General features: G+C 45.6%; 1 protein-coding gene across 1 annotated transcript in view; it reads right to left on the minus strand.

The window, feature by feature from the left end:
* GSK3A (glycogen synthase kinase 3 alpha) overlaps positions 1-25,635 on the minus strand; it is a 166,002-nt gene that overhangs the window by 133,364 nt on the left and 7,003 nt on the right. Inside the window, exons 2-5 of the mRNA XM_069201386.1 lie at positions 24,367-24,554; positions 21,229-21,312; positions 20,252-20,362; positions 17,673-17,803 (exon numbers count right to left, since the gene is read on the minus strand). Of these exons, the coding sequence (XP_069057487.1) occupies positions 17,673-17,803; positions 20,252-20,362; positions 21,229-21,312; positions 24,367-24,554 (514 nt within the window). The remainder of the gene's footprint in view (positions 1-17,672; positions 17,804-20,251; positions 20,363-21,228; positions 21,313-24,366; positions 24,555-25,635) is intronic.

Consider the following 25,635-nt stretch of genomic DNA (forward strand, 5'->3'; position numbering starts at 1 on the left):
TGTCCAAAACTTCCACAGGGGGTGACCAAAAGAAAGGGGTCTCAAAACCTCCCCAGGGGAAAGGTGGTGAGACAGCCAAAAATAAAAATAGTCAAGAGTCTTCTAAAGGCCCCCAAAAACCTGCACAGGAGGGTGGGCCCAGAGCCTCTTCACAAAACAATCCTGGGTACAAGGGTAAAAACTTTGATCCCAAAAAGGCCTGGTGTCGAAACTGTAGTCAGTCTGGACACCAAACTGGAGACAAGGCCTGTCCCAAGAAAAGTTCCACTCCAAACTCCAATCCAGGTAACACTGGAATGGCTAGTCTCCAAGTGGGATCAACAGTGTGCCCAGAGCAAATCAGGGTCCACACTGAAGCTACTCTAGTCTCTGAGGGTGGAGTGGATTTAGCCACACTAGCTGCCTGGCCTCCTAACATGCAAAAATACAGGCAGCAGCTCTTTATTAATGGGACAAGTGTAGAGGGCCTGAGGGATACAGGTGCCAGTGTCACCATGGTGACAGAGAAACTGGTTTCCCCTGGCCAATACCTGACTGGAAAAACTTATACAGTCACCAATGCTGACAATCAAACTAAAGCACATCCCATGGCAATGGTAACTTTAGAATGGGGAGGGGTCAATGGCCTGAAACAGGTGGTGGTCTCCTCAAACATCCCAGTAGACTGTCTGCTTGGAAATGACCTGGAGTCCTCAGCATGGGCTGAGGTAGAACTAAAAACCCATGCAGCCATGCTGGGTATCCCTGAACTGGTGTGTGTAAAAACAAGAGCACAATGCAAGGCACAGGGTGAAAAAGTAGAGCTGGAGTCTGGAAGAAAGGCCCAGCCTACCAAGAGAAAAGGAAAGTCAGTTGGGAAACCAACTGCAACACAGTCAGAAAAAGAGAACCTCTCTTCTCAGGAAGAAGTTCTGCCCTCTGAGGGAACTGAGCCTTTGGAGCTTGAACCTTATCAGGTTGAGCTCTTAGGCCCAGGGGGACCCTCAAGGGAGGAGCTGTGTAAGGGACAAGAAACCTGTCCCTCTCTTGAAGGCCTTAGGCAGCAAGCTGCTGAAGAGTCCAAGGGCAAGAAAAATGGAACACATAGGGTCTATTGGGAAGATGGACTCCTGTACACTGAGCCAGAGACCCCAAACCTGGTGCCACTAGGAGAGTGGAAGTGCCTCAGTCGTTCAGAGAGTTTATTCTGACCTTAGCCCATGATATTCCCCTTGCTGGGCATTTGGGACAAACCAAGACGTGGGAGAGGTTAGTAAACCACTTCTACTGGCCCAATATGTCCCAGAAGGTTAAGGAGTTTTGCCTCTCCTGCCCCACCAGTCAATCCAGTGGTAAGACAGGTGGGCACCCAAAGGCCCCCCTCATTCCACTTCCAGTGGTGGGGGTCCCCTTTGAAAGAGTGGGTGTGGACATAGTTGGTCCACTGGAACCTCCCACAGCCTCAGGAAATATGTACATCCTAGTAGTAGTGGATCATGCTACTAGGTATCCTGAAGCTATTCCCCTTAGGTCGACTACTGCCCCTGCAGTAGCCAAGGCCCTCATTGGTATCTTTACCAGAGTGGGTTTCCCTAAGGAGGTGGTGTCTGACAGAGGTACCAACTTCATGTCAGCATACCTAAAACACATGTGGAATGAGTGTGGAGTGACTTACAAATTCACTACACCATACCATCCACAAACTAATGGCTTAGTTGAGAGATTCAACAAGACATTAAAAGGCATGATCATGGGGCTCCCAGAAAAACTCAAAAGGAGATGGGATGTCCTCTTGCCATGTCTGCTTTTTGCTTACAGAGAGGTGCCACAGAAGGGAGTAGGATTCTCACCCTTTGAACTTCTGTTTGGCCACCCTGTAAGGGGACCACTGGCTCTTGTTAAAGAAGGCTGGGAGAGACCTCTTCATGAGCCTAAACAAGACATAGTGGACTATGTACTTGGCCTTCGCTCTAGAATGGCAGAGTACATGGAAAAGGCAACCAAAAACCTTGAGGCCAGCCAACAGCTCCAGAAGTTTTGGTATGACCAAAAGGCTGCACTGGTTGAGTTCCAACCAGGGCAGAAAGTCTGGGTTCTGGAGCCTGTGGCTCCCAGGGCACTCCAGGACAAATGGAGTGGCCCTTACCCAGTGCTAGAAAGGAAGAGTCAGGTCACCTACCTGGTGGACCTGGGCACAAGCAGGAGCCCCAAGAGGGTGATCCATGTGAACCGCCTTAAGCTCTTCCATGACAGGGCTGATGTGAATCTGTTGATGGTAACAGATGAGGATCAGGAGGCAGAGAGTGAACCTCTCCCTGATCTTCTGTCATCAGACCCAAAAGATGGCTCAGTAGATGGCGTGATCTACTCAGACACCCTCTCTGGCCAACAGCAAGCTGATTGTAGGAGAGTCCTACAACAGTTTCCTGAACTCTTCTCCTTAACCCCTGGTCAGACACACCTGTGTACCCATGATGTGGACACAGGAGACAGCATGCCTGTCAAGAACAAAATCTTTAGACAGTCTGACCATGTTAAGGAAAGCATCAAGGTGGAAGTCCACAAGATGCTGGAATTGGGAGTAATTGAGCGCTCTGACAGCCCCTGGGCTAGCCCAGTGGTCTTAGTCCCCAAACCTCACACCAAAGATGGAAAGAAAGAGATGAGGTTTTGTGTGGACTACAGAGGGCTCAATTCTGTCACCAAGACAGATGCTCATCCAATTCCTAGAGCTGATGAGCTCATAGATAAATTAGGTGCTGCCAAATTCTTAAGTACCTTTGACTTGACAGCAGGGTACTGGCAAATAAAAATGGCACCTGGAGCAAAAGAGAAAACAGCATTCTCCACACCTGATGGGCATTATCAGTTTACTGTTATGCCCTTTGGTTTAAAGAATGCCCCTGCCACCTTCCAAAGGTTGGTGAATCAAGTCCTTGCTGGCTTGGAGTCCTTTAGCACAGCTTATCTTGATGATATTGCTGTCTTTAGCTCCACCTGGCAGGATCACCTGGTCCACCTGAAGAAGGTTTTGAAGGCTCTGCAATCTGCAGGCCTCTCTATCAAGGCATCCAAATGCCAGATAGGGCAGGGAACTGTGGTTTACTTGGGCCACCTTGTAGGTGGAGGCCAAGTTCAGCCACTCCAACCCAAGATCCAGACTATTCTGGACTGGGTAGCTCCAAAAACCCAGACTCAAGTCAGGGCATTCCTTGGCTTGACTGGGTATTACAGGAGGTTTGTGAAGGGATATGGATCCATTGTGACAGCCCTCACTGAACTCACCTCCAAGAAAATGCCCAAGAAAGTGAACTGGACTGTGGAATGCCAACAGGCCTTTGACACCCTGAAACAAGCAATGTGCTCAGCACCAGTTCTAAAAGCTCCAGATTATTCTAAGCAGTTCATTGTGCAGACAGATGCCTCTGAACATGGGATAGGGGCAGTTTTGTCCCAAACAAATGATGATGGCCTTGACCATCCTGTTGCTTTCATTAGCAGGAGGTTACTCCCCAGGGAGCAGCGTTGGAGTGCCATTGAGAGGGAGGCCTTTGCTGTGGTTTGGTCCCTGAAGAAGCTGAGACCATACCTCTTTGGGACTCACTTCCTAGTTCAAACTGACCACAGACCTCTCAAATGGCTGATGCAAATGAAATGTGAAAATCCTAAACTGTTGAGGTGGTCCATCTCCCTACAGGGAATGGACTTTATAGTGGAACACAGACCTGGGACTGCCCATGCCAATGCAGATGGCCTTTCCAGGTTCTTCCACTTAGAAAATGAAGACTCTCTTGGGAAAGGTTAGTCTCATCCTCTTTCGTTTGGGGGGGGGGGGTTGTGTAAGGAAATGCCTCCTTGGCATGGTTGCCCCCTGACTTTTTGCCTTTGCTGATGCTATGTTTACAATTGAAAGTGTGCTGAGGCCTGCTAACCAGGCCCCAGCACCAGTGTTCTTTCCCTAACCTGTACTTTTGTATCCACAATTGGCAGACCCTGGCATCCAGATAAGTCCCTTGTAACTGGTACTTCTAGTACCAAGGGCCCTGATGCCAAGGAAGGTCTCTAAGGGCTGCAGCATGTCTTATGCCACCCTGGAGACCTCTCACTCAGCACAGACACACTGCTTGCCAGCTTGTGTGTGCTAGTGAGGACAAAACGAGTAAGTCGACATGGCACTCCCCTCAGGGTGCCATGCCAGCCTCTCACTGCCTATGCAGTATAGGTAAGACACCCCTCTAGCAGGCCTTACAGCCCTAAGGCAGGGTGCACTATACCATAGGTGAGGGTACCAGTGCATGAGCATGGTACCCCTACAGTGTCTAAACAAAACCGTAGACATTGTAAGTGCAGGGTAGCCATAAGAGTATATGGTCTGGGAGTCTGTCAAACACGAACTCCACAGCACCATAATGGCTACACTGAAAACTGGGAAGTTTGGTATCAAACTTCTCAGCACAATAAATGCACACTGATGCCAGTGTACATTTTATTGCAAAATACACCCCAGAGGGCACCTTAGAGGTGCCCCCTGAAACTTAACCGACTGTCTGTGTAGGCTGACTAGTTCCAGCAGCCTGCCACACTAGAGACATGTTGCTGGCCCCATGGGGAGAGTGCCTTTGTCACTCTGAGGCCAATAACAAAGCCTGCACTGGGTGGAGATGCTAACACCTCCCCCAGGCAGGAGCTGTGACACCTGGCGGTGAGCCTCAAAGGCTCACCCCTTTGTCACAGCCCAGCAGGGCACTCCAGCTTAGTGGAGTTGCCCGCCCCCTCCGGCCACGGCCCCCACTTTTGGCGGCAAGGCTGGAGGGAACAAAGAAAGCAACAAGGAGGAGTCACTGGCCAGTCAGGACAGCCCCTAAGATGTCCTGAGCTGAGGTGACTAACTTTTCGAAATCCTCCATCTTGCAGATGGAGGATTCCCCCAATAGGGTTAGGATTGTGACCCCCTCCCCTTGGGAGGAGGCACAAAGAGGGTGTACCCACCCTCAGGGCTAGTAGCCATTGGCTACTAACCCCCCAGACCTAAACACGCCCTTAAATTTAGTATTTAAGGGCTTCCCTGAACCTAAGATTTTAGATTCCTGCAACAACAAGAAGGACTGCCCAGCTGAAAACCCCTGCAGAGGAAGACCAGAAGACAACAACTGCCTTGGCTCCAGAAACTCACCGGCCTGTCTCCTGCCTTCCAAAGAACTCTGCTCCAGCGACGCCTTCCAAAGGGACCAGCGACCTCTGAATCCTCTGAGGACTGCCCTGCTTCGATGACGACAAGAAACTCCCGAGGACAGCGGACCTGCTCCAAAAAGACTGCAACTTTGTTTCCAGAAGCAGCCTTAAAGAACCCTGCAACTCCCCGCAAGAAGCGTGAGACTTGCAACACTGCACCCGGCGACCCCGACTCGGCTGGTGGAGAACCAACACCTCAGGGAGGACCCCCGGACTACTCTACGACCGAGTACCAAAACCTGTCCCCCCCTGAGCCCCCACAGCGCCACCTGCAGAGGGAATCCAGAGGCTTCCCCTGACCGCGACTCTCTGAAACCTAAGTCCCGACGCCTGGAAAAGACCCTGCACCCGCAGCCCCCAGGACCTGAAGGACCGGACTTTCACTGGAGAAGTGACCCCCAGGAGTCCCTCTCCCTTGCCCAAGTGGAGGTTTCCCCGAGGAAGCCCCCCCTTGCCTGCCTGCAGCGCTGAAGAGATCCCTTGATCTCTCATAGACTAACATTGCAAACCCGACGCTTGTTTCTACACTGCACCCGGCCGCCCCTGCGCTGCTGAGGGTGAAATTTCTGTGTGGGCTTGTGTCCCCCCCCCGGTGCCCTACAAAACCCCCCTGGTCTGCCCTCCGAAGACGCGGGTACTTACCTGCAAGCAGACCGGAACCGGGGCACCCCCTTCTCTCCATTCTAGCCTATGCGTTTTGGGCACCACTTTGAACTCTGCACCTGACCGGCCCTGAGCTGCTGGTGTGGTAACTTTGGGGTTGCTCTGAACCCCCAACGGTGGGCTACCTTGGACCAAGAACTGAACCCTGTAAGTGTCTTACTTACCTGGTAAAACTAACAAAAACTTACCTCCCCCAGGATCTGTGAAAATTGCACTAAGTGTCCACTTTTAAAATAGCTATTTGTGAATAACTTGAAAAGTATACATGCAATTGAAATGATTCAAAGTTCCTAATGTACTTACCTGCAATACCTTTCAAACAAGATATTACATGTTAAATTTGAACCTGTGGTTCTTAAAATAAACTAAGAAAAGATATTTTTCTATAACAAAACCTATTGGCCGGATTTGTCTCTGTGTGTACCTCATTTATTGTCTATGTGTATGTACAACAAATGCTTAACACTACTCCTTGGATAAGCCTACTGCTCGACCACACTACCACAAAATAGAGCATTAGTATTATCTCTTTTTACCACTATTTTACCTCTAAGGGGAACCCTTGGACTCTGTGCATGCTATTCCTTACTTTGAAATAGCACATACAGAGCCAACTTCCTACAGGACCTCTTCCATGGAAGTGTGTCACACCTTAGGAGGCTAGATAAGAGACGACTTAGACAGAAGAAAAAGCACGGACACGTCCCACATAAGCTCCACTCAATGTCACAGGCAAAAAGGTCAATAATGGGTCATTGCTGCTTGCAATCAAACTAATGCAGGGAACATCTACTATGTTTATCACTGAGGATCACTCTTAAGAAGCGACAACTTTATCACTGCATTTCATACAGCCAGCTGAAGCCGCTGGGATGGCATCTTTGAAACAAAAGTCACTGCACCTACCCTTACTTCTCTCAAATCCTACAAAGCAGTGAGACTCTTGACCCTCTGAGCTCACATGGCCCGTACACGCAACTGACGCAGGGGTTCCCTCAACCCACCTCTGAAACCCTGGTCACGGAGATCTGAGGTCACGACGAGCTGAAAGACTGCCAAGGAAGCAAATGACATGGAGCATCCCTCCAGGTGAGGTCCAAACATTCTGGCAATGGAATCCTTCTATCCTGCGAGTGTCACTTGAACCTACCTGCAAAGCTCACAGCATAGCGCTAAAAGACCAAGGAAAAACAGGCAGCCAACCTCAAACAGACCGTCCCAACGGATCTGCCTCTTGCCCAAATAAGCAAAGTGAATGGCTTGAACCCAACCCCTCTGTATCGGACCTCCTGCATAGGCACAATAAGGACTTTGGGTTCACCAAAAATCCAAAAGCATAACAGAGTCAGACCTTTCAGCATGGTCTAACAGATAGGATGTGCACTGCTAGAACTATGGACCTGACGAGTAGCAGATTGGCAGGCCAACAAATCAACAATCCTCTACATTCACCATGTGGAATTAGGCCTCCTGGGGTGCCAGAGAAACAATGCAGTCATGTTCCTGAAGAACCTGGTGGGAGGAAATCATTCACTGGGAAAGAAAAAAAAAAGAAAAAAAAAAAAAAAAAAGAAAATCTCGTCCAGAACCCTCATATTGAGAACTGGCCTGAGCCCCCCCATCCTTCCCGGAATAATGACAGGTCTTTCCTTTATTGTCAGAGGAAACTTTTCCACAGCCTTTGAGAAAGATCCAATTTTCACCATAACATTTTTTGTTTGGGAAAGAGGTTAAAGAGAGGAGAGAAATAGGAACCTGTGGCAATGTCCTCAAGATCAAATAAGTACTCCTATAAACTGCAGTACCCAATGATACCTCTCCATTCAATGAAAAATCTGAGCTAGCCAACCAGCATCAGGTGACACCCGCTTGCTAAGCACCTTGAGAGTTTAAACATCTGGGACTGAACAACCCAAGGTGACAGAGGTTTTCTGTCTGCCTCTACCAGATTACAAAATGTGTGCAGCGACTGCTATACTTGTTTATTATACTGGTGCTTTTACTTTCAAAACCTGCCATACGGTTTGTGAGGGAAAAAAAAAAGCAACCTAGTGAAATTAAGTGTAAAAGCTGTGCTATGGCCCTGCTCTACTTAAAACAATTTGGTGAGTCATAAGCTCTCTACAAATAAACAGACCATCAAAACTCATGTCTGAGAACTAGGCCTGAGCATCACCACTAGTGGAAGGAAGATCCATTAAATTTTAATGCCAAAACTACCTTGTGGCAACACCCACATCCCAAAAGTATCTAAACTTTTCCATTCTTGATCAGGCAGGAATGTAGGAAACGAGATCTGCATAAGCATCACCAATGAAGTTGGACTCACCCAGCCCGCCAACATTAAAAGAGTGCATATATAAAATAAAAATAAAACATTTTTAAAAAGCAGTGTGCAGCTACTGCGGAAATGGACAGATTTGTTGCACACCATATCTGTACCAGCCAGTATCTCATTAAAAGGCAGGAGGAAGCACAAACCTGCTGCTATACATTTATGGAAGGAGATTAGACTTCCTCTGAATGCAGAGGAATATTCAGATTCTCTGCTGCTTTTCACACTACAGCAAAAAAAACAAATATAGGTCTTAATTGGGGTAACTAGAATTCTGCAGCAGGAGAGGACCAAATTCTGCAACAGAAGTGAGTAAGTTTGCGCAGGGAAAATGCACAGCTCAATGTCACACACTAAGGCAATATTCTATCACTATTTTGTCATTTTACACGTTTGATATGAGGTGTAACCGTTACCCATTAAGGGCATAGGTTTAACCCTCATATTGTATAACATTTAGGTAAAACCTCAACACAGCAATTAGCAAGTGTAAGGTGACCTGCCTCTGTGCAGTAATATGCCCGACTGCACCATATATGGTAGAATTTATTAACACTTGATCTGTTTCAAATAGAAACTTTTTGGCACTAATTTGTCAGGGGAGGCAGTGAGGAATCTGCAGGAAGATAATATCTACTAAACATGGTTACTAAGTGTTTTTAGTTTTTTTAATTCCGATAAACTTCTCTGAAATTCCTCACCTTGTGAATAAGTTCTAAAGCACTACCCTCCAGAAGGTGGAATGAACTGGTGGCAGTTAATGATTAATTCACCCCCTGCCCCACCACCCCCCAGATGAGGGCCTCAGCCCAACAAGGTGGTATCTATAACATGGTGGTCTGTGACTTCGGAGGACTGAAGGGACCATGCACTACCAGATTAGAAGGGCATGTCCACCAATGTAGGTAAGACAGGAGATTCAAGATTCCTATGTGAGCTGACACTGGACCCACTGCTGCTTCAGACTTAACTGAAGGGCCCTCCAACAACATTTGTGACACAGCACTAAGAGGACGAAAAAATCAGAAACAATGGTCTCTGTTGAGCATCTAAATGGGAACTTCTGGATGGCCAAGAAACACAGGTGCAGGTAAGCTAAAGATGGTTTGACACATATCAGGCCACTTCTGAATGCATTTGGTTTAATGTCAACGAACACCATTCAAGGATGGAGCAGTGATTGCTTACAGATCCAATCTTTAAATGTTGCAAACGTATTCTGCTGGATGGAAAGAGAACAGAGGCTGGGGGAGATGGGGGGCGACCACAGTAAACAGTCCCTACAGTTAAGCAAGAACGGATACCAGCAGATTTATGCCCCATCCAATCAGAACAGACGTAAATGCTCCTGGGTGGACAAACACAGAAGCGAGGAAAGCCATAACATTGAGTGAACGGAAACAAGCAACAAAGACATCCAATCACAGGCCAGGGGCTGACAAACCGTTTACTTTACATATATGTTGTGTATTGGAAAAAGAGGTGTGGCCAAAACAAACAAGTTACTTACCCTTCTGTAATGCTTTTTCTGGAGAATGCTGTAAGTAAATGCAGATTCTTCACATCTAGAATATTCTTCAGGCGTCAGACTGAATCTTGGAAACTGTTCAGCAATGCTCCTACGCACTGCTAGGTTGTGCCCTGCGTCGCTGTGCTGGATCTACCGTCCTAGAAAGGATGGAGCTGAGCCCATATAACCTTGACCGTGCACGCAGACATCAGTTTCTTGCATGAATATTTTTATACTGTCAGAGTGTACAATTGTCCGTACCAGTGTGTAGATTTCTAACTTGGGACCTTTTTTAGAAGGTAAACAGAGGCCTCTCCACAGAACAGGGAGATGGAAGGGCAGTGAGGAATCTGCAGTTAAATAACTGAATATGTCAGAATGAAAATGTCACTTACCCAGTGTACATCTGTTCGTGGCATCAGTCGCTGAGATTCACATGGTCTGCATAGCTCGCCATCTGGTGTTGGGTCGGAGTGTTACAAGTTGTTTTTCTTCGAAGAAGTGTTTGAGTCACTGGACCGAGTGACTCCTCCTTCTGTGCTCATTGCGCATGGGCGTCGACTCCATCTTCGATTGTTTTCCCCGCAGAGGGTGAGGTAGGAGTTGTACTATAGTAATAGTGCCCGCGCAATGAAATGTGTAAGTATGTACCTATTTAAGGTTTAAATAATATATATACAAATGTACAAAATTGAAGGTAACTTCTGAACTGCTACAGGCTTCCGGGGAGGTGGGTGGGCCCATGTGAATCTCAGCGACTGATGCCACGAACAGATGTACACTGGGTAAGTGACATTTTCAGTTCGATGGCATCTGTCGCTGTAGATACACATGGTCTGCATAGACTAGTAAGCAGTTATTTCCCCATAAGCGGTGGTTTAGCCTGTAGGAGTAGAAGTTGTCTGAAATAGAGTTCTTAATACAGCTTGACCTACTGCAGCTTGTTGTGCGGATAGCACATCTATACAGTAGTGTTTGGTGAATGTGTGAGGCGTAGACCATGTGGCTGCCTTACATATTTCATGCATTGGGATGTTTCCTAAAAAGGCCATTGAAGCACCTTTTTTCCTTGTTGAATGTGCCCTGGGAGTAATGGGCAGTTGTCTTTTTGCTTTAAGGTAGCAGATTTGGATGCATTTAACAATCCATCTGGCTATACCTTGTTTTGATATTGGGTTACCTGCATGAGGTTTTTGGAATGCAATAAATAGCTGTTTAGTCTTTCTGATGTTCTTCGTTCTGTCAATGTAGTACATTAATGCTCTTTTGACATCTAATGTATGTAGTGCTCTTTCAGCCACAGAATCTGGCTGTGGGAAAAAAACTGGTAGTTCTACCGTTTGATTTAGATGGAACGGTGAAATAACTTTTGGTAAAAATTTTGGATTAGGTCGTAGGACGACCTTATTTTTATATATTTGTATAAAAGGTTCCTGTGTTGTGAACGCTTGAATTTCACTTACTCTTCTCGGAGATGTAATGGCGATGAGAAAGGCAACTTTCCAGGTTAGGAATTGTATTCCGCAAGAGTGCATGGGTTCGAAAGGTGGGCCCATGAGTCTTGTTAGGACCACGTTTAGGTTCCATGAAGGAACAGGTGGTGTTCTTGGTGGTATAATTCTTTTAAGACCTTCTATGAATGCTTTGATGACTGGTATCCTATACAAGGAAGTTGAATAGGTAGTCTGCAGGTATGCAGATATTGCTGCAAGGTGTATTTTAATAGAAGAGAAAGCTAGCTTTGCTTTTTGTAAATGGAGCAAGTAATTTACTATATGTTTTGGAGTTGCGTCTAGTGGTTGTATCTGATTATGATGGCAGTAACAAACAAATCTTTTCCACTTACTTGCGTAGCAGTGTCTAGTGGATGGCCTTCTGGCCTGCTTTAAGACTTCCATACACTCTTGGTTAAGTTGTAAGTGTCCGAATTCTATGATTTCAGGAGCCAGATTGCTAGATTCAGCGATGCTGGATCTGGGTGTCTGATCTGTTGGTTGTGTTGCGTTAACAGATCTGGTTTGTTGGGCAGTTTGATGTGGGGTACTACAGATAGATCTAGCAGTGTTGTGTACCAGGGTTGTCTTGCCCACGTTGGTGCTATTAAAATGAGTTTGAGTTTGTTTTGACTCAATTTGTTTACTAGATAAGGGAGGAGAGGGAGAGGAGGAAAAGCGTAAGCAAATATTCCTGACCAGTTCATCCATAGGGCATTGCCTTGGGATTGCTTGTGTGGGTATCTGGACGCGAAGTTTTGGCATTTTGCGTTCTCTTTTGTTGCAAATTAGTCTATTTGAGGTGTTCCCCAGAGTGTGAAGTAGGTGTTCAGAATTTGTGGGTCGATTTCCCATTCGTGGACTTGCTGGTGATCTCGAGAGAGATTGTCTGCCAGTTGATTCTGGATCCCTGGAATAAACTGTGCTATTAGGCGAATTTGATGGTGGATTGCCCACTTCCATATGTTTTGAGCTAATAAGCTTAACTGCGTTGAATGTGTTCCTCCTTGTTTGTTTAGATAATACATCGTTGTCATGTTGTCTGTTTTGACAAGGATGTATTTGTGGGTTATGATTGGTTGGAAAGCTTTTAGTGCTTGAAAAACTGCTAATAATTCTAGATGATTTATATGCAGTTTTGTTTGATGTATGTTCCATTGTCCTCTTATGTTGTGTTGATTGAGATGTGCTCCCCACCCGGTCATGGAAGCATCTGTTATTATGTACTGTGGCACTGGGTCTTGGAAAGGCCGCCCTTTGTTTAAATTTATACTGTTCCACCATAGAAGCGAGAGGTAAGTTTGGCGGTCTATTAACACCAGATCTAGAAGGTGACCCTGTGTTTGAGACCACTGTGAGGCTAGGCACTGTTGTAAGGGCCTCATGTGCAGTCTTGCGTTTGGGACAATGGCTATGCATGAGGACATCATGCCTAGGAGCTGTAGTATTGTTCTTGCTTGTATTGTTTGATATGGAGACATGTGTTGAATGACTGTTGAAATTGTGAATTCTTTGTGGAGTTGGCGTTGCTACTCCTTTTGTCGTGTCTATTATGGCTCCTAGATATTGCTGTACTTTGCTTGGCTGAATGTTGGATTTTGCAAAGTTGACGGTGAACCCTAGTTTGTAGAGGGTTTGTATGACTTGATTTGTGTGGTTTGAGCATTGTATGAGCGAACTGGTTTTGATTAGCCAGTCGTCTAGATACGGGAATACATGTATTTGCTGCCTTCTGATGTGTGCAGCGACTACTGCTAGGCATTTTGTGAATACCCTTGGAGCGGTTGTTAAACCGAAAGGCAATACTTTGAATTGGTAATGTATTCCTTTGAATACAAACCTTAGATATTTTCTGTGTGATTGATGTATTGGTATATGGAAATATGCGTCTTTGAGGTCTAGGGTTGTCATGTAGTTGTGTTTTTTGAGCAATGGTAACACTTCTTGTAGTGTGACCATGTGAAAGTGGTCTGATTTGATGAATGTGTTTACTACTCTGAGGTCTAGAATTGGTCTCAGTGTTTTGTCCTTTTTTGGTATCAAGAAGTACAGTGAATAAACTCCTGTGTTTATTTGTGTGCTTGGTACTAATTCTATTGCATCTTTTTGCAGTAGTGCTTGAACTTCTATCTCTAGAAGCTGTGAATGGTGTTTTGATAAATTTTGTGATTTTGTTGGTATGTCTGGAGGGAATTGCAGGAATTCTATGCAATAACCATGTTGGATAATTGCTAGGACCCATGTGTCTGTAGTTATTTCCTCCCATGCTTCGTAATATTGACCTATCCTTCCCCCCACTGGTGTTGTGTGGGGGGGGGGGTGAGTGACATCTGAGTCACTGCTTGTTGGTAGTGGTTTTGGGGCTTTGAAATCTTCCTCTATTCCTAGGGAATTGCCCTCCTCTATACTGGCCCCGAAAGCCTCCCCTGTACTGTCCCTGGTAGGTGGACGGTGCGGACTGTGAGGTACTGGCTTGTGTGGCCTGACCCCGAAACCCTCCTCTAAAAGGTGTTTTGGGGAAGGTGGTATAAGATCCTCTGCTCTGCGGGGAGTAGAGTGCGCCCATGGCCTTGGCAGTGTCAGTGTCCTTTTTGAGCTTTTCTATGGCTGTGTCGACCTCCGGACCGAACAGAAGTTTTTCGTTTACTGGCATGTTAAGTACTGCCTGCTGAATTTCTGGCTTGAATCCAGACGTTCTGAGCCATGCGTGCCTACGGATGGTAACTGACGTATTAATGGTCCTTGCGGCTGTGTCTGCTGCATCCATATAGGAGCGTATTTGATTGTTGGAGATGTTTTGACCCTCCTCAACAACCTGTTTTGCTCTTTTTTGTAGATCTTTTGGGAGATGTTCAATGAGATGCTGCATCTCATCCCAGTGGGCTCTGTCGTATCGCGCTAGCAGCGCTTGTGAGTTTGCGATGCGCCACTGGTTTGCTGCCTGGACAGCGACCCTCTTCCCGGCTGCATCGAACTTTCTGCTTTCTTTATCTGGGGGAGGTGCATCCCCAGAAGTGTGTGAATTTGCCCGTTTTCTGGCAGCCCCTACCACCACAGAATCTGGTGGCAGCTGAGAGGTGATGAATACAGGGTCCGTAGGAGGCGCCTTATACTTTTTGTCCACTCTAGGCGTTACTGCCCTACTTTTAACTGGCTCCTTGAAGATCTCCTTTGCATGGCGTAGCATGCCTGGGAGCATAGGCAGGCTTTGGTAGGAGCTGTGGGTGGAGGAGAGGGTGTTAAATAAAAAGTCATCCTCTACTTGTTCAGAGTGTAGTTCCACATTATGGAACTGAGCTGCTCTAGCCACCACTTGTGAATAGGCTGTGCTGTCCTCAGGTGGTGATGGCCTAGTTGGGTATGTGTCTGGGCTGTTATCAGACACTGGTGCATCGTACAAGTCCCACGCGTCTTGATCTTGGTCGTCGTGGCTCATGGCGGTGTGAGCAGGCGAATGTGACGGGGTGTAAGTTGGCGAAGCCGGAGTTACAGGTGGAGGCGAGGTAGGAGGTGTTACCGTCTTTGCTGTTTGTTGCTGAGGAGCCTCTCGTGCTCCAAACTGAAGTGTTCTCTTTCTTTTGACAGGTGGAAGGGTACTGATCTTCCCTGTCCCCTGCTGAATAAAGATACGCTTTTGCGTGTGATCCCCTTCAGTGGATTGCAGTTCTTGTTCGAATCTGTGTCTTTTCATTTGTGAAGACATAGAATGTTCTTCAGTATAGGAGCCTGAAACTGGGTCTGTTGGTGCTTTTTTCGGCTCCGAAAACCCTGTTGTTTGTTTTTTCGGCTCCGAGGTAACCTTCCTCTTCTTCTGTGCCGAAAAATCTTGGCCTCTATGGTCTTCGGCACCACTGTCTCGGCGTCGATCCGTGTCGACACCGAACTCTCGGTGTCGATGCTTCTCTTTAGCACTCTCTCGGTCCAGAGGAGGCTGCGTGCCGGTGTCTCGACCGGAGTCGGACGATCTCGACACTGAATGGGCCTTTTTCGGTGCCGATTGTTGGTCACCGTGAATTTGGGTTGAGCCATGGCCGGTTGGCAGTGGCGTCCCCTGGGCCTTTTTGCCTTTTTTAATTTCTGATCTCGACGTCTTACTCACAGTTTTTGTATTGTCGAGTTCGTCGGAGTCTGAATCCTGGATGGAAAAGGATTCCTCCTGTTCCTCTTCTGTCTCGAACTGCCGATGCTCCTTTGGCGTGGACGTCATCTGCAGTCTTCTCGCTCGACGGTCGCGCAGAGTTTTTCGGGACCGGAACGCCCGACAGGCCTCACAGGATTCTTCGCTGTGCTCTTTTTTTAACACGTCCGAACCCGATGGCGGAAAGAAAACAATCGAAGATGGAGTCGACGCCCATGCGCAATGAGCACAGAAGGAGGAGTCACTCGGTCCAGTGACTCGAAAACACTTCTTCGAAGAAAAACAACTTGTAACACTCCGACCCAACACCAGATAGCGAGCTATGCAGACCATGTGTATCTACAGCGACAGATGCCATCGAACCTAGAATTACCAATGGTAAGTAACTTGTTCTTCTAATGGATACTTCTCACTGCAGATTCCTCACCTTTGGAGCATTTAACAAAGCAGTGCCTCCTGAAGGTGGAGGGTGTGTGTGGGTGGACTCTGAACCAAAGTCCTGCAGGACCACCAGTTGAAGTGTCCCTTCATCAGACCTTGCTGTCAGTAGAGCTACGTGATTTTGTACACCAACGCCGCCGTCATAGCCTGGCAGATGACACTCCATGTGTCAATGCAGCTGTAGTAGCTTTAGCCCGGGTCGAACGGGTTCTCAGTCCTTCTAGCGGCTGAAAATCTTAATGCAGAGAACTATCAGCCTCGACTGGGCCCTCTACATAGCCTCTCTTCTCCTTACCCTGGTGAACATCCCAAAAATCTCATCTTCCACCAGACGGGCCTTGGTACTAGGGCATATGGGTGGGGGAAATAAAAACGGAGGGGCAGTCAACCAGACGTACTGTGCAAAATATACTGGATTCTTCCACAAGATGATGGAAAGTAGCTCCATAAGTACAAGCAATTGAACACAGCGCAAAGCAGCAGCGTTTGGGCATTTATGCAGAAAAGGGACATTTAATGGTAAGCAATGGGCAGCCGTCAGTTACATTGGCAGGAATCCATAGGCTGAAGGTTAGTATTTGGAACTAAGACACCACATACACATGTGTAGACCTTGTGATAGCACTGGCAGGTTCTAAACAAGTGCTTAGAATGCGAAAACTGACCTTTTTGCTGTCATATCTGCTGAGGAATTTGGTCAGTAAATACCAAAGAACAGCTCCAGACTAATGATAATGCATGAGGAACCAAAAACTGACACCAGTCAGTGCGATATACAGCCAGATTACATCACATTTTGGACAGATGGTGCTGTAGCTAGAGTAAAATGGCACCATCTGGAAGCACTACAGAACTACCATGAGAAGAAAAAGCTTATCCCAGGGTCTCACACTTGCATACAGCCTGGAAAATTTACGCCATTACCTCATCAATACATGGCACCTTGATTTGCAGAATGGAGCGAATTATGCATTGTATAAAGTAGTAATTAATATTAAGCCCATTACAGAGCCTACACATAGCAGTTACATTTTGCACTTTTAAAATTAGCAAACAAGCAAACGCAAAAAAGTCTTATCCGCAAAAAAATAATAATGTGCACTCACTGTTTTCCTGTGAAAACATCACAGCTGCCTGCTTCCTGGAAAAAAAGGGGTCCTCCCAGCATTCATTGCCCACCTACCCTCACCCCACCATTCTAATCTTCACATTCCATCAAATTCCCAAGAATGCTAGAAGGCACACCAAGCTTCATAGTATCACTGTTGGCTCTGTAACCAACACATCTATCCATATTGACAGTTCAAAAATGAAAGGGTTACACTGCTTGGAACTCTGTTCATATCTGACATTGCTGCCCTAAAAAACACTTTTTGCAAAAGCACAGACCTGGTTCACTTACAAATGTCAAAGGTCTGTAGCACTACCAGTCCCATGATAGAGTACACACACCCACAGAGCAATCTGTTTACAGAAAAACAGAACAAATCAATCTGCATAGACTGCTAATTGCCCAAATAACATCTTGTCAATATGAATAATGCTGAGACAACTAAACATTTTCCTTATTGCCATGCAGAAGTCGACACAAATTCACCCTGGAGGTACAGCTCACACAGACCTATAAGTAGCTAGGAGGCACTAAATAGCAACTGTAGAACTCTACACATTTTCCTATAGTGCGGGCACAAAATGAATGATTAGTGTTTATATAGTCCTTTACTGCATCAGAAGAATGGCTGCTTTGCATTGTCAGTAGCACCTTTTTTGTCTGTAACTTGTAAATGCTGCAGGGTTTTGTTCCTGACCAACCCCTCTCCCACAAACTCATGATCTTAACCCCTCCGGTACCCAAGAAACGTTGCTAGAGAAATCACTCACCTGCCAAAGTCGCAGAGCTTGAGCACAGCTGTGTCTGGATCGACTAACAAGTTCTGTGGTTTGATGTCTCTGTGGCAGACACCCTGGGAATGGATGTAAGCTAAGCTGCGGAAGAGCTGGTACATGTACACCTGCAGAGAGAAAACTGGACTCAAGCAAGGCTATAACTGCACAGCAAATATCCAGTCCACAGCCATCATCTAATCAGAACTCAGCACAAGACAGTCTAGTGCTTTAGAAGGCAGTGAAAAAAATTTACAATGACCACTGACCAAGCCTGCAATAACCATGCGCTCAGGTATTGTTGCTGTACTATTGCTTTCATGTACTAAACAATCCCTTCATACCTATCCAATCAACATGACAAGAAGAATCCATAACAAATTGTAAAGGAATCACAAAATGTAATAAAATAGCATCAGTAATGATTAACCACCCACTTTTAATGGACCTCTGTGGGTTAAAATACCCATCAACAACCAAGACTGTACTTCCTACTGCACCAAGCAATAGGAAGGGAAGTTAGTGAAAACGCTACAAATGAAAACAATGATAGTGTGATCTTAAACTGAGAAACGCCACCAAATAACTTGATATAAAAAATCATCAACAAGCACCTTGATACCCAAAAATATTACTGGGCGTCACAATTAACAGTTGCCAATCAATTGGTTCATCTCCCAGAGGATGAACCGGCATAAAATGGATAGGAGAAACATGCAGCCCGGGGGTTGTCTAAGCCATCTATGGGGGAATGCGCACTAGATCTCCTCCCAGCACTACAGAGGTCACAGCTGCTCTATGGTACACAGCAGTGAATGCTATGGGTAGTGGGACAAGATAACGCAAGCCACTCCCTTGTGGGACACTGCGTGATTGGGCGCTCTAGCCTTACAAGGGGGCTTTGACAGATGGGCTATTATTGGCCTTTCTAGGGTGGGTGACTTGTGGAAACAAGGTGAGGAGAGGTGCTTCCATTCGCATAGTTACAAAGGATAGCAAATGGAACCTGCTGAGACTTTAATATATGCAAATCCACCATGACTTACAAAAAGTACACTCAAAGGGTGGGGAGCTGCATGATGCTCCCCAGATAGAGGATCGCTTGTTGAACAGATACTTGCCTACAAAGGCGTTCTCCCTTACCAACCAAAATGTGTTAAATAATTCCTCTGGCACCTTCACCCAGTTTGAGAGCTGATAGCGTGATCTGGGAAGCGGGGGATGAGTGGCCAGAAGGTTTCGCATCCCCTAGAGAGTTGGCCATAAGGTCAAGATTTCACTCAAAATCCTCCATTAAGTGTTATAATGCCTGTAAGGCATTGGTCAAAATGGGCAAAACGAACACAGCACTCTTCCCCAAGAAATGTGGCCCGCAGGGCCTGGCACTCCAAAAGCATTGGATAGATGTAACGGACTGTCTCAACAGTGTGCTGTGGGTGGGACATGGTACCGGCAGCGAAATGGTGTTGCCTGAATATTTGGGGCAAAACTGATCTCACTCGCAAGGGCTGCCGCTTGAAGCTGGCTAAACACAACATCTCGCAGTTATGGAAAGCTGAATCAACGCCGCACCTCAGCCTTTGGAAGAGAGATATGGACTGATGTATGCAAGGGGAGAGGGTGGTCTACGAAAGCAGAGGTTATCCTAGCAAGTGGACAAAAATATTGGGGAAATGAAATGTATACTGGGCAGAGCTGTGTGTGTTACGAATAGGAATCGAGATACCTGGGGTCAGAAGCACGAACTTTGTTGCTGTCTCATGCACTGTTTGGGATGGAAATGGGAAGCCGGGGGGGGGGGGGGGGGGGGGGGGGGGGGGCTCCGGGGTTACAGATGGGAAATGGCCAGTGTACCAATGCTTTTCTCTCATTAGGATATTGGTTGCTTAATGTCACCATGATTCTTTTTTATTTATATGCAATAAAAAGAGAAAGCTGTTAAAAAAAAATATATATATATATATATATATATGCAGCCAGTGAAACGAAGGTCTTACTACTGTGCACAGAGCTAGCGGTAAAAGCATAGCAACAAGCGTCTGCTTCTAGCCTAAGCAGTAGAGAACCTTCATGTAAAAACCCAAGTTACTGCGGAACAACGAAGGCAAAGCCCTTACTAAAAAGAGGAACCTCTTCATAGAGCACTCAGAACAACTGAAAAACATCAAACATCTTCCTCTTTTCTGATAATGCATAATGAACCTGCTTTTAAATATGCTCTGTCCACTCAGAACTAAGTACTCTTCGATTTGGAGGGTTTACTCTTTTTTAATGAAATTTTAGGGGAGGGAGCAGCAGAAAAACATACATATTGATCATTTGCAAAGTGCATAGCCCAAGCTGGGCAGAGAAACTGCAGAGGTTTAACCAAGGAGTTGCTATGCAGCCTATGCCTTACCCTGGAAAGGTGTCAAATTTAAATGAACTCTATTATGGTGGAACCTGACGTTTACACACTGTACCAGAAACATGGATCAGGGGTCAGCAATTAAAAAAAAATAATAATAATAATAATAAAAAAATAAATAAAAAAACACACACAACACACAAATATCCCCATGCCCCAACTGACGCACCTTGACATAAACCACGGGGATAGTGGTCTTTGCTTTGGTAAAGTGTCGTGCTACCCGATACACAGTCTCTGGCACGAAATCCAGCACCAGGTTCAGATACACCTCGTCCTTCTGCAAAGAAGCACACACAAGATGTGATGAGACTGAAAACAGAAGCGAGTGGAGCACAAAGGAGATAAACAATGCTTGTCGGAGAGAGTATGGGGAAACCCACATTATATCTGGGAACAGCAGAGTTGTGAGAAGAGGAAGCAGAAAGAGCAAAGAATCAGAGTAGAAATAAAATATTTAGATGGGGTGGAGAAAAAGAAAGACTAGCATCCTCTTAGCAGACAGATGAGAGAAGGACGCCGCACAAGATTAGCACTGGCAAACAGTACACGAGAGATTCTGGGATGATGTGACACTACACCGGGCTGCACAGGGTATTCTCAGCCAAGAAAAGAAAAAACACACAGAAAATTTACAGAGGAAATCAAAGGATAAAGCATTAATCTCATGTGTCCGAAGATATCTGTGCAAGAGCCACGGAGCCCAATCCGGTGATAAACTTACATCTGTACTACTGTCCGTATGAGCAAACGGTTATAAGGGGAGTTATAAAAATATATAGAGATATATAGCTCTATATATCTTCACAGCAGCACTTGTTTTTTGAGAAAAATGATAGTAGTAGCTAGCACAGAATATGAACATCAGGAGGATAGGAAAAACAGGGAGATTTGGTGCGTAAGAAGTAGTGAGAAAGGTAAAAACAAAGGAAGAACTGGGCGGATAACTGCAGCAAACTAAGCAGAGGTGCAACAGAAGAAACGACAAAGGGAGGATGGGGCAAGCAAGGGCAGCAGAAAGGACAGAAGCAGTGGCAGGCACATCAGAAGAGCAAATGAAAGCAGGGAAAGGGGGGGCATTAGGTCTATCAGAATGGGAATAAGCAGAACAAAAAGTAAGTGGGTCAGAGCCGAGGCAGGGCTTACCTTCTCACCGCTGGAGTAGAAGAAGTAACGAAGACGTACAATATTACAGTGGTCCAGTTTCCTCATGATTTGCAGCTCTCTGTTCTGATGACAAAAAATAAGCAAAAGAAAATTATAACCTCTGAACACTTAGCTCCAATGTGCAGAGACAGCACGTCATGCTTTGGTGTAAGAACACTGTATATTATTTGTGGTGGGGGTGAATGTCCACTTTCAGGAATAATCACCACCTTTATCATGGTGAACCCTTGAAGTCACTAAAATGCTCTTGTAGATTGTTCTAGCCCTTTAGCTTGAACACATCAGCCTTATGACCCTACGGATCCAAATCTGTCCCGGTTACAGGCAGAAGCAGCTCCAGGAAGCTTTCTACAAAGGATGCCTCGAGGAGCCAAATTTATACCTGGCACTAGCTAAATGGTGGGAATGACTCCTGTGCACACCCAATTAATAGGGTAAAAGTTCCTGGCGCTAACTAACCACTTTCAGCATTAATACGGTGTAAGTCACACAAGACATGGGCTTTGAGGGTGGGTGGGCTGGTGTGTGTGTGTGGAAGGGGTCCTCCCACATCCAGCATTAAAATCCAGTTTAGGGTATTCACTGTACCCACAAGAACCCAGAAACCGAAGTCTCATGGTACAAAAGCAGAGTCTGTCAGCAACTAGACAGCTGATTCACAAGAACTGTCTTGGCTTCTTGCCCTTTCAAGTGTGTCCCACGGTCATTTCTAAACCCAGTAGACCTGTCAAGCTGGATTTGGCACTTGTGTCAAAAAAAAAAACTTTTTTTTTTTTTTTAAATGCCCAGAGCCCCCACATTGAATATTCAGGAGTCACCTCTGCCCATTCAGGTTCAGGCTAGTTACCAGGTGGGAGAAGCTAGAGAGCCAATGCAAATTAGCCTCCATTAACTTCAGCTGCCTTTTCTAAATATTTATTAAAAATCTGACTTCACCACTGAATTGGATATTTAACAACTAATAAAAATAAATGTTTATTTTATTTCCTAACTGGTTCCATTCCAGAGAATATTTTTTTAATCTTTACTGTTTCTTTACATAAGACAGCTAGACCTGTCACAGTGAAAAATAGTTTTGGGGTGTAACTGTTAGGCTATTTTAAGGTTTACATTTCTACAGGTCCTACTTTTAAATACCATGAATTGTGACTTGTGGGCTAGAAGGCATACATAGAGGTGACTTAATATTTAAGAGGAAAGTTTTGAACTGTCAAAGGGGCGGGACAGGTCGCATTAGCCTTACACTGGTGGGCCTGAAGGTTTGCAGGAACAGCACAGGAGGTGCTACAGTCCACTAGGGGTATCTTCAAACAATCTGTCATACCACTTTCCTCTTACACCTGTATGAATAGAGTACCCATCTCACTACAGCAGATCGCAGAAGCATTTCTGCGAACATCAGGTGTGTTCCACCACATGCCTGGCAGCTACGGGAGCCTCAGCCGTTTGTCCAGGCTTAAGGGTGTAAGCATTTTTGTGCTTCTTTAGACACCTGGCCCACATTACAGGAAAGGCACACTTTTGCAAACAGGGAAAGTGACCCTATTGTAAAGGAGGCTCATCTCTCAGGGTAGCTGCGAACTTCTGCTGCCCCTAGGGCAGTGCATTCAAGAGAAATACGTAGCAACTGTTTAAAAGCTGCTCCGCTTTTTTTTCTGTGCAGCCGGGCAAGCTGTTCCAGCACAGCTTTTTCAACTTCCAGCTGGTCACAGATACCTTCATATCACAAAGGACTGGCTTGGTTTTCATGTCTACTAAGTTTTGGTCCAACGCAAAGTATTCTTCAGCTCTTTGGGTGACACCATGGGACAAAGGGGATCCACATTTTTGGCAAAGATAATGAGTTGAAGGTAGTAATTGCGATTCAGTCGGACAGTCTCACTGTCAAAAGGTCAAATTAACTACAGTGTAGGGAAACAAACATTTGTGTTACTGTGTTCTCAAACCGGTGTGGACGTTTCTCAATCAGAACAAATGAGCAATCCGGACTGCTTCAGATCCTCCAGATCAGAAACAAATCCACTAACACTGCTGCTAAGAACTGCTTCCAAAGCGATTGTCTCTTGCCTAGCAAGGTTAAATCTGACAGGACTGGCATCAGCAGACTCTGAAGAAAAGGTGCTGCACCAAGAGTCTTCAAGCACAAAGGTAATCTGCAGACTGGTGGCACATTCATGCCGAGGTCTGTGTACCAAGCCACTGAAGGTGCACCACGGTATATGTTTGAGGACTTGTGTGATTGTACCCTCGCTCACTCCATCACAAAAACCGTTCAACATGACCTTCTACACACCTTTTTTTTTTAATAGATTGTGTGGCTCTCCCAAGAGGAAGGTCTGCCAGAATATACAATAGTGGTAAAAGCATAAACCGCCTGCCTCTCTCCAGGAGACCTTGCATCATCATCAAGAGGTGGGGAAAATGCGGCAGAAGGTACACTAGTTCCTGTTCAGAATAATGGCCCATTACTGAAATTTTCTGACACCCTGACGTTGGGTATTATGGATTTCAAATGCCAGACAAATAAGTTGTGGTCTGCAGAAAGTTCCTCAATCTTCCAACCGATTTTTATTTTGGGGGGGAAACGACAGTGATATAATTAGGAATATGGAAACCACTGACATGTAGAATCAATTTGTGAAATTAAAGAACTAGCATACACAATAAATGTGATTCAATGGGCAGAAAGGTCATAGGCAAACTCTTCAAAAATACTTAAGGTAAAAATTGCCAGCTATGGCGAAAGCAATGCTTTGCTGTCCTAGACTTTTCCCGGTTAATTTTTTACTCCATCACGCTGAATTTTCTTTCCACCAAAAGACTTTCTTATTCATACTTTTTTCCCCCCTTTGCACCTCTGGTCAGCCCGTCATTTCATGTCCCATATCTTACTTGCACATCGCTTTCTCTTCTTTTTTATCCCACTCGCTCTTACTTTCCAGCTTTACAGTCACATTAAAAATCATCTTAATATCATATTAGTTCCTATCCATACACCTCAAGCTAATGGATACATCTTCAATAACGTAAGGGGCTGAAGGGAAGGGGATTAAAGATCTTGTTTAAAAAAAAAAAATTAAAAAAAAATAAAAAAAAAGACTTTGGGAAAAAACCAACCTTGAATCGCTTGTCCTGTAGAACCTTCTTGATTGCCACCATTTCACCCGAATCGACCAATCGAGCCTGATATACCACTCCGAAGGAGCCATTGCCGATCACTTTTATGTCGGTGTAGGACACCTCCAGGGGGCGATCAGGCCCCTGCCCGGGTGTTGCTACTACAGTCGTCACTTTGCTGCTGTCACCTGCAAAAAGAAAGCATCCTTCAGAGATAAGCAGTGAAAGATTTGCTCGCACCCACCAACTACTAACAATGAACTGCTGAACACAATCACGTTCTAATAAAACCATGGGCTCATCTACAAAGCACTGCAAACTAGAGGTACAAAGAGCAAACCCACAAGATGGTCTGCTGGACACCTCCAGCTGGAATTGAGAGGAAAGGTCCACGATAATTCACAATCAAGCCATGTGGACAGGGGCCACACTGCACTAACAGGATTCCGCTTACATCCCTACATGAACATTATCCAGAATTCATAGATATCCCATGTAGAACAAGGGCCTAAGAAAGGTTTATCGATGGAGGGCTCAAGGAAACAGAAGGCACAACAAGATTAAAATATATATATATATATACACAAAAAAATATATATATATGGATGTGCTTAGCTATTGTAAAGCTCCAATGGAGGAGTGCACTAGCCCTGCTTGACACAGTAGGGATAACAGCGAGATTTATACTTCGAAAGAAGGAATCCTTTCAAACATACTAGATGTTATGTTTATATAGGTACCAATAACAGCCAAATAGGACCTGCAAGAATCTGCCTGAATAACCAATCCAGCTAGGTAAGGAACGATGTAAGAGGCTCCAAGAGCAAGAAAAGCGGTCTGGCTTCCAGGGCAGCCAAACTACTACGACGAGACAGGTCAGCAGAAATTAACAAGGAGGAGCACAACACTTTTCATAGCTTTTCCTTATGCAAAGCCTCTCTGCCCAGAGGTAGAGAGATGCCTGTAAAACCACAACGGCAGAACAGCATCTGCATTAGTGCAGTCGAGGAGCGCTCTTGTACAATTATTCAGCCACAGTGATAAACAGCCCCAAAACAAGACACTATTTGTTTGCATTACCAAGTCCACCTTGCAGTGCACAGTACTTTTGTTGTGCACAAACAGGCACGTCTCTTCAAGTAAACACAACCCTAACCCCCCCCCCCCCCCCTACTGATCTGGGTGTTTTACTAATCACCGCATTCAGATTACGATTACAATCCCTCTGGGCTCAAACGCACTTGCCCATGATTACTCCCGAGACCATTA

This window comes from Pleurodeles waltl, chromosome 7 (genome assembly GCF_031143425.1).
Source record: "Pleurodeles waltl isolate 20211129_DDA chromosome 7, aPleWal1.hap1.20221129, whole genome shotgun sequence".
NCBI classification, from domain to species: Eukaryota; Metazoa; Chordata; class Amphibia; order Caudata; family Salamandridae; genus Pleurodeles; species Pleurodeles waltl.